At 41.9% G+C, this 13,027-nt stretch overlaps 1 protein-coding gene across 3 annotated transcripts in view; it reads left to right on the top strand.

Moving 5' to 3' along the window:
* PDE1B (phosphodiesterase 1B) overlaps positions 1–11,575 on the top strand; it is a 141,989-nt gene extending 130,414 nt beyond the window's left edge. For all 3 annotated transcript variants that reach the window (XM_039344734.1, XM_039344733.1, XM_039344735.1), the window contains 7 exons: positions 1,323–1,424; positions 2,737–2,857; positions 3,436–3,517; positions 3,755–3,872; positions 6,008–6,144; positions 6,756–6,875; positions 8,693–11,575. In XM_039344734.1, the coding sequence (XP_039200668.1) occupies positions 1,323–1,424; positions 2,737–2,857; positions 3,436–3,517; positions 3,755–3,872; positions 6,008–6,144; positions 6,756–6,853 (658 nt within the window). In that variant the 3' untranslated portion in view covers positions 6,854–6,875; positions 8,693–11,575. The remainder of the gene's footprint in view (positions 1–1,322; positions 1,425–2,736; positions 2,858–3,435; positions 3,518–3,754; positions 3,873–6,007; positions 6,145–6,755; positions 6,876–8,692) is intronic.
* The last annotated feature ends 1,452 nt before the right edge of the window (positions 11,576–13,027 follow it).

Genomic DNA, 13,027 nt, shown 5'->3' with positions numbered 1-13,027 from the left:
GCTGCTCAGAGAGTCTTGCAATGACTAATAAGCAGTGATGGCAAAGGTTCTGGGTTCTATCAGCATCCATCCCAAAGTTGTTTGCAAGGCTTGTTCTGTGGATCTCCTACATACCTCTTTTCATTCTTGAGAGGTTGAACGTGAGCCTCATTATCATGCCAGCACCTTCCACTTGGCTTGATTGACAGCTTCAGCCTGCACCATATATTTCTGCCTGACACCCAGGTTTGAAACTATTTCCAAATTCAAGACAATTTACATACCAGATGTTCTCATCTTGGGCCCACGTTTATTGTTACAATATTCCCTCAGCCTAGCTGATAGGGCCCATGAGGCTTTGTAAATAATTATTATGATAAATAGTCTAATTTTCTTGCCGTCAGCTCCCCTTTCTCTTATCACTTTTGAGAATCCCCATCTTTGTTGCTTGAGCAATAAATCTTTAGATCTGTTGCAATTTAAGATTTGTGGGGGAGGAGAAGGAGAGGGGAGGGGAGGCAGGAAACAGAGCACAAATATCCTCTCTCAGGTACATTTGGTACACTCATTGTGATGAACTTTACATAGGAATTTGTACAGATCTTTGAATGAGAATTTTCTGGGATCCATGTATTTGTGTGTGTGTGTGAGAGAGAGAGGAAGGGGGAGAGAGAGAGAGAGAGAGAGAGAGAGAGAGAGAGAGAGAGAGAGAGATTCTGGAGGCATGATGAAATTAAGCTATGAAATTCTATTGCATTATTTTTAAACTCAGCTGCTCTACCACAAAGATGATTACTTATTAAACCCATTCACAGGCAGGAAACAAAATGAGATAAAAATTGGCAGACTTCTGTTAAATGTATTACAACTGCAAAGGACTCGCTGGGAAGATAGGATTTCCTGCAGCAAAGCAGTCAGCATGAAGATATATTATCTTTGGGAATACACTGAATAGAAGGAAGGCATCTGTGTAGTCTCTAATGGTATTTGAGTCTTTCCAGGGGGCCCCCACTCCCCCGGGAAAAAAAGGGTTAAAGACATGACTGTCATTATCAAAGACGATATCAAAAGCTAAATATGCCAACAATGTTATTTGATATTCAAGCATTTTTGGTATTTGTGTCCTTTTGGGGCAGATTTTTTCTCCTGGGATTGCAGAGTATCAACTCAAATGTGATCACTCATGGTAACGGAATGGACAGATCGCCCCCCCCCCTGGTTTGTCACTAAAAATGGGGATTCCTCCTGGTGTATCCGCAAGATGCATTTATGTTGGAGGTTGAAACACATAAGGAAGAACGTGTTTGATGGTTGGCTGTGTTTCTTGATTTCATGGGGTGCAGGGAGCTCCGGTCCCTCGTGATTGAAATGGTTCTGGCGACAGACATGTCCTGTCACTTCCAGCAAGTCAAGTCCATGAAAACGTCCCTGCAGCAGCTGGAACGGTAAATGGCAAAAGGAGGGCTGTGTGCGTGTATGTGTGTGCATGTGCATGTGTTAAAAAAATTGCTGTGATAACCCCTGGATATGTAATAGAAAAAAAATGGATTTGAAAGCATAAAAAGCATGGAAGGTTTGCAGATACATATTAAATCTGCAGTACATTAGAAAACTCTTTATCTAGCCTGAGGCAGTTTTTTTTAGTGATGATGATGCTGACAACTAAGTCAGTTCAGAGTGAGGGTGGACAATGCTTCATTTACAGATATTTTGAGATGATAGATAGATAGACAGATAGATAGATAGATAGATAGACAGACAGACAGACAGACAGACAGACAGACAGACAGACAGACAGACAGATAGATAGATAGATAGATAGGGGAGAGAGAAAGGGAAATACAGAGATACATAGTAGTTAGGTAGATAGATACAGTAGATAGATAGATAGATAGATAGATAGATAGATAGATAGATAGATAGATAGATAGATAGATAGATAGATAGATAGATACAGTAGATGGATGGATGGATGGATGGATGGATAGATAGATAGATAGATAGATAGATAGATAGATAGATAGATAGATAGATAGATAGATAGATAGATAGATAGATATAGGCAGGCAGGCAGGCAGGCAGGCAGGCAGACATAGAACTGTAGTTGAAATAATGAAGGGAGGGGAAACAGGACTTTCTGAGCCACATCTGGAAACACTATCAATCAATCAGAATAGAGCTGGAAGGGACCTTGGAGGCTTTCTAGTCCAACCCTGTGCTCAAGCAGGATACCCTATACCATTTCAGGTAAATGGCTATCCAGTCTTTTCTTAAAAACCTCCAGTGAAGAAGCACCTACAACTTCTGAACTAGTCGGAATAATAGTCAACAGTTCTTTGAGGTTGCCCAGGTTCCTTCCTGGCTGCTTCTGGCATGAACAGAGGGCATGGGGGAAAAGTCAAGGTCTTCACATATATGGGTGGAGCATAAAGTAAGAAGTGGCAGAAGTTCCTCCTGTTGCCTAAGGAGCATACCTGTTTTATTTTTTAAAAAAAATCAGCTATAAAACAGCAGTGGAAAAACAGGTCTCTGGGATAAGGATGTGCACAGTAAGTGGTAATTCTGCTCCTTGATGGGTTGGGTGTTGATACTTGCTAAATCAGGCTTCTACACAACAGCAACGGTGAGAGCCTGGAGCATGGCATAGCAAATGGGAGGCTGCCTGTCCCAATTGGGACACTGTGCCTTTGCGGGTCCGTTATGCCAGGGGCAAGATCTGACCCCATTCTCACTATTCTTGTGCTGCTGCTTCCCTAGGATTGACAAATCAAAAGCCCTCTCCTTGTTGCTGCATGCAGCTGATATCAGCCACCCCACCAAGCAGTGGCCGGTGCACTGCCGATGGACCAAAGCTCTCATGGAAGAGTTCTTCCGCCAGGTATGCCTGGGGTTCTGCCTCAGAGGGGTTATAATGTTGGGGCTCGGAGGCCGAATAGGACTGCTGAAATCATGCTCCCCTTTCTTAGTAGTCACAAACACTTGCTTATTCAAACAAAGCCACAGTTTTCAGGTTTCACCAAGTCTCTAGAGAAGACATGTCAAACTTGCGACATCACGTGACGTTTGCGCAATATATCGGGACGGTTTTGCCATGGCCGGCAATGGGGTGGGCATGGCTTCCGGATGACATATCCGGCCCACGGTCCAGCAGTTTGACACCCCTGCTCTAGAATGTTCAGGGAAAGATTATATTCCATGCATGAAGGCTGAGTTTGCACTGCATGTTACACCTGGTTAGCCAATTAGCCCATTTTCTGGGTTTATATCATACACTGAATTGTGAAGCATTCCACAGGCTGGGGTTGCATGACTTCTGTGCCACAGATCAAATTAAAACTAGCCCAATTTAACAGCTATCATGAATATAACCGATTGGTTTACTTATGCCGTGTCATTAAATGTCTGACTCAGCCATTGCACTACAAGACTTGGTTCTTATCTACCTTGTTTTTATAGGGAGACAAGGAAGCTGAGCTGGGATTGCCCTTCTCCCCATTATGTGATCGCACATCCACACTGGTGGCCCAGTCACAGATTGGTGAGTGGTAAAAAAAAACCAGACTGTAAGCCACAGTGGAACTCTCCTTGACTGCCTCTTCCTTCCCTCCCTTGACATAGTAGAGATGTTAATGTATCCTCCATACATTATTTTATTTATTTTCTTCTGCCACAGGGATAGCGAAGTGAACTGTCCTCATTGCACTCTGTGGATAACCCTTCAGAGGAAAACAGAAAAGTCCACGGCCCTGTCCCTAACACTCTTTTCCTTCCACAGGTTTCATTGACTTTATTGTGGAACCCACTTTCCAAGTTCTGACAGATGTTGCAGAGAAAATGGTCATCCCATTAGTGGAAGAAGGTTCCAAGAATAAATCATCCAGCCAGCAGAGCAGGTTGGCATTTACTGGTGGGGATGGAGGATTGTGGAAGAGAGGGAGGTGCAGCCGTGGGGGTGGAATGAACCTCTTTGGCATTCTTTATTGCAGTGTTTCTCAGTCTCAGTTACTTCAAGATGGGTGGACTTCAAATCCCAGAATTCCTCAGCCAGCCGTGGGAGTTGAAATCCACACATCTTGAACTTCAACCCCCAGAATTCCTCAGCCAACCATGGGAGTTGAAGTCCACACATCTTGAAGTGGCTCAGACATGAATTCTTCTCAGGGTTTTGGTCCTACTTGCCCAATATTCCAACTCTCTGGTCTGACCTCCCTAATGTAGATCAGCAGGTGGAAGATTGCTTTTCAATGACCAAAGGTTTCCGGGATAAAGCAATGATGTGGCCTTCCATCTTGTTCACAATTTGTGGTGGTGGGGGGGAATGTTACTGTCTCCTAAGAGAAACTGTTTTCTCTGAGTCCCTGATGGCATTCTGACTGGTCTAGCCTTTGAACATGATAATTGTTTTTATTATATTGTCTGGTATATTGTGATGTTTGGAGTTGGGCAGCATCAAATAAAATTCCTCTGTCTCATCCTAGCTGTCTGGGGCAGTATTTTCTTTCACCTCTTCCAGTGGGAAGGATACCTTCATCCTCCAGTTGGGAGCTGATCCTGCCTGCAGACAAATCATGCACGATCTTTTGCAAGCCCCTTCTTTCGGTGTCTGAAAAGAAGCAGAAAATAATAACAATAACCTTGGAAAGGATTCAATGGGTGGATAAAAATGCCAAATCCAGTCTAGACATCTGGCTGACTGTGTGACAAACCATAATAGTAATAAACCATAATACATCAATTGCATAATAATTCAACTGTAAAAGACAGCTGTAATTGGAACAGCTCACATTCTGCAATGGCACCTTTGATTGTAGAAAACAACAACAGCCTATTCCAGGTCCTTAGGAAGGATTTGATAGTTGGATAAAAATGCCAAATGGAGTCTGAACATCTGGCTGACTATGATCAGCTATAGTAATAATACAGTTTGATGCTATGTAGTCATACATTCCTTCCCCCTTTCCTTCCTCTCTAAGTGGATTGGAGAAGGCATGGATTCTTTGCAGCCACTCAGTTCCCTATCTATTTGGGGGTCTAGGACAACTCGCTGCAGCCAACTCGCCACGGCCAACCTGGCATGGCCATCTCGCCATGGCCATCTCGCCATGGCTAACTCATCACAAGACAACTCACCGCAGGACAACCCAACTCAATGCAATAAAGGTTATCCGCCACTGTTTTTTCTGCATGACTTCCATTTTTGTCAGTGGAAATAAGGTCAAAGAAACAGTGTGTATAACTCTTATTACACTGAGTTATCCTGTGTGGAATTGTCCCACAGCAAATTGTCCTGTGGCGAGTTGGCTGTGGTGAGCTGGCCATGGCGAGATGGTTGCAGAGAGTTGTCCCATTTTGCCTATTTGGAACTGGTTCAGCTACAGTGACCAGACTTTGCTTCTGTGTATTTTTCTATTGCCAGGCTGTGCCACATCAGGTGGAGGAAAGAAGCCACGGAACGCTTAAGCATATTTGCCCCTATATTCTCGACTGGATATAAGAAAGTGGCTTTAAGGTGGACTGTCTGTCTAGCTTGGAATTGTTTACTGAATGACAGAAGCTCCCCGAAGCCTGACATCTGAGATTTCTACATCTCTTTATAAGCAGCTCCTCTCCTAACTGGGAAGAGCAAGGTGTGATATTTGGCATGCACCACTGATGGTGGACCACTGCAAAAAAAGTTCTCTCCCTGCAGGGGAAGGCAAAGCCTGCCCTGTAATAATGATCTTGATTGCCCCAGATTTGACAGATGAGACTTGATGAGATGGGAATTGAAGGAGATGACGGATGGGATTTTGCTTGTTTGTGCGGACCGATTGCTGGCATGTCACGGCCCAGGAGTGGTCCATGGACTGGGGGTTGGGTACTCCTGTGCTAGAGAGCTGTAAGACAGAGCTGTAGTGATGACAAGATGGGAAGTGGAAGAGAGAAGCCAGCACAGGGAAGAGAGGAGAGGAAATGTCCACAATCGCTCCTTGCAATGACCACTCTGGGGATGTGCAACATGTTCTTGACTGTATCCCACTGCCCACAGTTCCACCTGGCGTCAGACATCTGTAGATGAGCACGCTGAGCTGGGGGACATCAATGCTGACATCAACAGCTTCCGTTCCACCTGGAGCAAGTACATCCAAGAGAACAAGCAGAAGTGGAAGGAACGAGCTGCCAGCGGTATGGGAACGCTGATGGAGTGAGGGAGCTTTGGAGAAATTCTCCCATTCAGGTCCCCTTAAAGGCTTTCTGTCCCTTCCTTAAGCTGTTAAGAAAAAAGAAAGAAAAGGATCATTTTTAGATGTTGACATGGTGATCAGCCTTGGTTTCTGACTTCTTAATGTCTATACACATCCCATAGGTATAGGACGTTGTTTTAATATAAATAACAGTAATCCTAATCTAACTCTAAAGGCTGGTCCATTTGGTACCATCATTGGCCCACTATAACCTCAAGTCTTCTCCCTTATTTTACCCAAGTGTTGCATATGATTGCCAAATGGTTGCTTTTTCCTCTTTTTTCCTTGGGAATCTTTTCTGTGGCTGGCTTTCTTATAGGTTCCTACAGTCTCTCTTTGCCAGCCTCTTCACTGCCACCTGATCTTCCAAGGATTTCTCTGACCCAGGGCCTGGCCAGATCTCTCTAGATCCACAGATAGATAGAACTAAAGCTGGATATGGGAATAGATGGATCTAGATCTTTGTGCATATAGATCTAGAACTATGAGTAGATAGATCTAGATCTCTCTACCTGTGATGCTGTGCTTCTGATTGATCCCCTCTTGGTCTAGGAATCACCAACCAGACATCTATTGATGAGCTCTCACCTTGTGAGGAGGAGGCCAACACACCTGAAAATCGGCACAATCAGAATGGCAATGTGGAATAGCACTGCGTATGGGAGGAACAAGGTAAGGGCTTCCCAGCTCTTGCTTACTAGAGAGTGCTGATAATTCCAGCTAAAAAGCAGGCAATCGGGAAGATTCTATATTGAGTCTCTGACTCTTATTCCCATTCAGATTTCCTTCTCCGTAAGAGGCTTAATAATAATTATTTTTTAATGGAGAAGGGTTATTTTGTGTGTGGTGTATGTGTGATACAGGAGTCTTCATTATTTATTGATTTAGTTAAAACACTTATATAGCTGTACATTTTATACCAAACTCTGGGTAGCTGCCAATCAAAATTAAAACAATATTAACTTTCAGGCCCAAAGAACCAAGAATGACACAGGAAGTTACTTCTGAGTAGCTCCTTTATTGTTGTTCACCTACAAAAAGAATCTTGCCAGACTAAAGCAGTAACTATAGATACACTTTCTGATTTGCTATGGGAGAATCCAACCTTGCTCTTTTCTGCCCACTAAGCTTTCCAAGTTCTTCTGTCATGGAAAGAGCCCCTCTCTCCTGTGACTCCAGTCAACATTCCACCAAAATAACATAACATAGCACAGCACAACACAACACAGCACAACCCAACACACAACACACAATACTTAACATTTCTTCCACCCAACGTTATCTAAGGCATTTACCTAGCAGGCAGTTAATAGTAAGTAGCAAGCCAGAAACTTGGCAGATAAAATTTCATGCCACTGGGAAGACCATTCTCACTTGATCTCTGGTTGATGTAATTCTGCTTTGTCTTTGGAGCCACTCCCCCCCCCCCGCTAACTTTCAGTTCCACTGGTGAACGTAGCATGGTTGCAAGTATCCTGGGATAGTGGGAGTCCACCAAAGCTGGATTATCTGTGGGCAGAAAACCCAACACCAATCAATAGCCCAGGGAAAGGTCTGAGGCTGCAACAAATCCTCAAATGCCTCAAAAAATGAGACAAGAATATAAAGTTGCGTCTGTGTGCTGATCACATTATGAAAGCTATATGGTGTATAGAATCTAACTTGGAAGCCTATGGTTATGACGATGCCTAAGGTCTACAGTGACATAGTCTGGCCCCTGTTTCTGTACTCTCCAGTGGTTGTGGAGGATGAGAGAAACCTTCTATTTTGGGCTCATTAATCAAAAGACTCCCTTGTCTAATTTTCTCTTCCCTCAGCTTTTTCAGAAGGCTGCTCTAGAAAGGCACAGACATGAGGCTGCTTCTCACTTTGTTCCCCATATGTTATGTCAAATTGAGCATAGCAGGTGGTGTTCTTTACCTATCCCCTCTGCAGTTTGCTATGTAGATAAAAACTGGCCTGAGGTCACAAAAGCATCACCTCAAATGCCAAAAGGGAGAACTAAAATTGGCTTAACTTGCTGGATTTCTGATTTCCGATCTTTGCTGTCAAGGCCTTCTGGGTGATGTAGTCCCAATACATCTGAAGGATACCTGGTTGAGGAAGGCTTTTCTAAAGCATGGGTCTTCAAACTTGGCCCTTTTATGACTTGTGGACTTCAACTCCCAGAATTCCTCAGCCAGGCATAGCTGGCTGAGGAATTCTGGGAGTTGACATCCACGAGTCATAAAAGAGCCAAGATTGCCTACCCTTGGATTAGGCTATAAAAGCTATAAGGACAGAGCTGGGTGTGGTGTTCTGGATCATAGAAGGGCCAAGTTTGAAGACCCCTGCTCTAAAGCAATCTGTAGCAATTAAATCCTGTGGCTGTTCATTCCAAGTGAGAAGAGCAAATCATCTGCAATGACTTATCTTCTGGCAAGGATCCAGTTATTGTTTTTTTTTTTCTCCAAGTCCACCTTTAATTCTGTTTCTATTTTAACTGGCAGGTTTTCAACACAGTTACTCCAAAGTCTTCGATACCATCGACTCAGCACCATCCGCACAGGGAGGGAGCCCCTCCCCAGCTCGAGAAGGGTGTGACATGAATGTGACCATCAATACTACTAGTAATAATATTAATACTGATAAATGCAAGTGTTACCGAGTCAACAATGTCGACATCACACAGTACACACTGCCTGCCCCATCCCTGAGTTGCAGAGAATGAAAGACTGAGACCCTTCCTCCCCCTCGTATAGCTTCCTCCCATCCCTGAGTGCAAGTGGGCAAAAGGCCATGGTAACACTGGGACTGGTCACCCAATTCCCTTTCGTGCCCAACAGCCCAGGTAAGGCTTTTCACTGCCAAACCCGCCAAGCGACTGCCAAGGCAACTCTCACCACTTTCTGCCCCCCTTTTAAACAAAGAATGGCGGTGATTGTACTGTAGGTGAAGAGTATGAGGAAGGGTTTGTTTGTTTTTTTAACTGAGCATGGCAGGCATGTATGTGTCTGAGGGTGGGGATTCTCATCCTTGCATGATGGCCTCTGAAGTAGGCTTCAAGTGGCTGGATCCCAGCAATCCTTCACCCCTAATGAAATTCAGCCCCGTAGGGCAACATCCTGCTGTCTCTGTCATCCAGCCTCTTGCATGGGTAAAGGTCCTCCCTGTCCTCTGTCTCCCGGTTTTGAAGACATCCAATTTTCAACTGCTGTGGCATTAACTCAGAGCGACTCAGATCTCAAATACCTTTACCTCTCCCTGCTTTCAGGCAACAGCTTATACTGTGACCAAAGGCTGTAACCTCAGCTGCTGTCCCCAACATCATTAAATGTTGCCCTGTCCCAGCCAGTCACTCCAGCATTTCAGAGAGATAAGCAAGTGAAGGTAATCTTCTCTTTCGAAGCAGAAGTTCTTCAGTCCTGATCTTGAAATTCAGTTGTGTTTTCTTTACCTACTCATAGACTCAATCCCTGCTATTATGAATTTGCAGTATGGAAGCCAGGACACTTTGGACCAGCAAGAGATTTCGCAACTGCTAGGAACATCTGAGGAGCAGAAAGTTCACAGTGTCTCAATTCAGCCTTCCCCAACCTGGTGCTCTCCATTTGTGTTGCTCTACAACTTTGACCATCTTTATTCGGCACGGCCATTTAGAATTGACAGGGATGGCAAGGGAGAGGTGGGTGGGAGACAGAGGAGGCTGGCTGGGGATTGAAGTGAATTGTAGTCCAACTTGTTTAGAAAGCATTCAGTTGGGGACCCCTGGGATAGTAGTGTGTCCTTTGAGCCATCAATCTGATCTGTGGGCATCAGGATTTCAGCATCTGTTTTTTCATTGAGATTGTGGGCTTAGATGCTATTTTGACAGAAAGCCTGTCTCTCTTGTGTCTATGGAGATTCTCAATCATCCAGGTCATGGTTGTCCCAAAGGTGCTTTTTCAAAAGGCAACTGTACTTTCTTGCGTTTTTTCCTTGAAAACGTTTTGCTTCTCATCCAAGAAGTTTCTTCAGTTCTGGCTGAATGGTGGGGAGCAGAAGGATTTATATTCCTTAGTGGTCATCTGGTTGCTAGCAATCTGAAGGTTTTTCATGTGGTGTCTTGCAAACATGGATGTTACTCTGCCTAGTTGATATCAGGATGAAAAAGAGAGATCTCCTGCAGACAAAGGGAGTTCTGAGAAGGGCATCCCACCAGCAGAAGAGAACAAAAGACCAGGGTTTATTTAACCTGAATCGGGAGTACAGAGTAAAGTTAGGGTTCTGTTAAGTAATAACATCATACTTGTCACCAAGGGCGTATGGTCTTTGTCTCAAGCTGCAGGTCATTCCATATATCTGAAATGTGAAGATATGTCTTCCAGATCTAATGACTGGTTGCTACTTAAGTCCTGGCACCTCTTTCAGATTTAGCAGCAAATTAGAACAGAAGCATGGTTTTGACTTGTTGAGGATCCATATTACATGGATGTGGCTCTAGGACTGTGGAGCATTGTCAGACTCATAGCAGAAACATCTTTGAAGTTCTTCTACAAGATTGAGATATCTTTATTATATTACTATTGAACAGCGAGGTTGGTTAATTCCCATTTTGGGCACACTCTCTTTCACCTACACTGACGTTTGCTAAATTACAGTAGTCTGAGCTGCCAATAATGCTACACAACTACAAGCGTACACAGCAGGAAATGCTACAGTCAGGATAAGGGCATTGGGTGCAGTGGTAGATGTCAAGAAGCTTGAGAAATGGCTTGGGAGATGTAATTTGAAAAGCAAATTGGGCATATGGGAAAGCAATTGTGTGATTCTACAGCATTTGCTAATCTGTGGCAGGAACTTGGTTACTCCATGTTCAAGTACATCTTAGGGCATAATTAACACATGGCAACTGTGAGAAATCTTAGGGAGAGCTAAGGAATATGAAAACATGTACAGAGCAGCTCAAGAGCACCCTGAGGAATTCACAAAATGAAATCTCCCCAAATCAAACTCTCAATCTGTTAACAACAACTAGGACACCAGTGGAGAGTATGTATTCTTTTTTAAAAAAATATGTTTTATTAATTTTTTAACATAATCACCTCAATATTTGGTAAACTGTGTGTTATCTGGGTTTACATTTAAGAAACATTCACTAACAGTTGATTTCTATAATCTATAATCCACATAATAACTTTACTTGATTTCCTCTTTTTCCCATAATGTTCTCTTTTGCCAACCTTAAGTTAATACAATTTTTGTTATTTTAGTGAATGACGATTGAGTATAAAAGTTTTCTAATATTTCTACAGATAATAATCACATCACCTTTTCTATCTAGTCATTCTGGTTGTCTCATCATAGATCCTATTTACAGTTCTTGTTTACATTTGTTTTTCTCACAATGTTCAAAACATTCTTACTGGTTAAGATTTTCTCAAAGTTAATTACATTTAAATATTTAAGTCTATTTTTTCTCATGTAAGCCAACCCAATACTTTTACCTTTCTTAAGGAATAAATAAGACTAAAGAAAAAGAAAAAATAATAAGAATACATTTTTGTAATCCATTGTAATTTTCTTAAAGTCAATCACCTTTAAATATCTAAAACATTTCCTTTATATAAGACATTCCAACTCTTTTATATTTCTCATATCAAGAAATAAAATAAACTAAAAAGAAAGAAAGAAGGAAAAGAAAGTACTATGTTACTTGAGGGGCTCTTCCCTCTTAAAACCAAATTCATATCCAAAATTTTTCTATTTCTTTAACCATATTCGAACAGGTGTTTCTTTTTTAAATATTGTCTCTGATAGGCCCAATCATCTATTTTCTTAATTTTCACTTTAAGCCTTTTTCTTTTGTCCAGTGTCTTTCTTAATCAATATGTTCTGCTGAATCAAAGAATCTTTCCATATTGTTGTAGGTGTTACTGTAGATATAAAAGGTAAGTCAAGTACAATATCTTTGTGAGAGGCATTTGCCCATTCATTTTTGTTGAAAATCTTTTTCTTTCTTTTTCTCTCTGCTTCTCTTATCATTTTTTGTCTCTCAGTTATAGTATTTTTCCTGGCATCTCTGCAGTCCATTTTGTCCAATCTTTTTTCTTATCCTCAAATTTGTTTTGTGGTATTAAAGTATAAGTTGTTTTTTCGAAGTCCAGTATTTCTTGTAAAATTTTTCCCACTTGGGTTAAAGCATACTTCTTTGTTTTGTTAGGTTCCATCTTTAAGTCTTTATCCTCAAATTAGTATTCAGTTGTCTGTTTTATCTGTTCCTTCTCTGTTGTTGTTTCCTGGGATTTTTTGTTGTTGTAAAGTTAAATTGGAGATGAATTGGTTTATATTTTCAAATTATTTTGGATTTCTTTGTGGTTTGAAATCATTGTTATTTGAATTAGTTGCAACACATCATATTTCTCCTCTTGAAAAGTATTTATTTTTTCTTGATAGGTTCTTTCTATAAATCTCTGATGTTCCATGATGACCAAGAATCCAAATTTTCCTTTCTCTGCAAATAGCTTTGGGGTCAGAGTTAAATAGATACTTGTAATCCAGAAAGTTCAACAAAGTTTTTTTGTTCCCTGAAGTTTGTAAGTCTCACCTTGTCTGCAGCCCAGATTGTTTTCTTTTTTGTCACAGCTGTTCTCTATTGTTAGAGCTTTGAAGGTCACAAGTAGAGATTAATGTTTTCCAGATTTTGTCAAGTCCTGCATGAAAGCCATAGCTGTCATTGTCTTCATCCACCACTAGATGTCAGTATTGGTTTATTTTTCAAATTTTCAAAATGAACAAATTGCCTTTGAAATGAGAACCTTAACCATTCAGTAATTTCAAACATCCAGATTTAGGTTTTATAGTCA

Source organism: Crotalus tigris, unplaced genomic scaffold (assembly GCF_016545835.1).
Source record: "Crotalus tigris isolate CLP2741 ecotype Arizona unplaced genomic scaffold, ASM1654583v1 scf7180000017937.1871474, whole genome shotgun sequence".
NCBI classification, from domain to species: Eukaryota; Metazoa; Chordata; class Lepidosauria; order Squamata; family Viperidae; genus Crotalus; species Crotalus tigris.
Note: the sequence above shows the minus strand (reverse complement) of the source record. Positions and strands in the feature narration are given on the sequence as shown.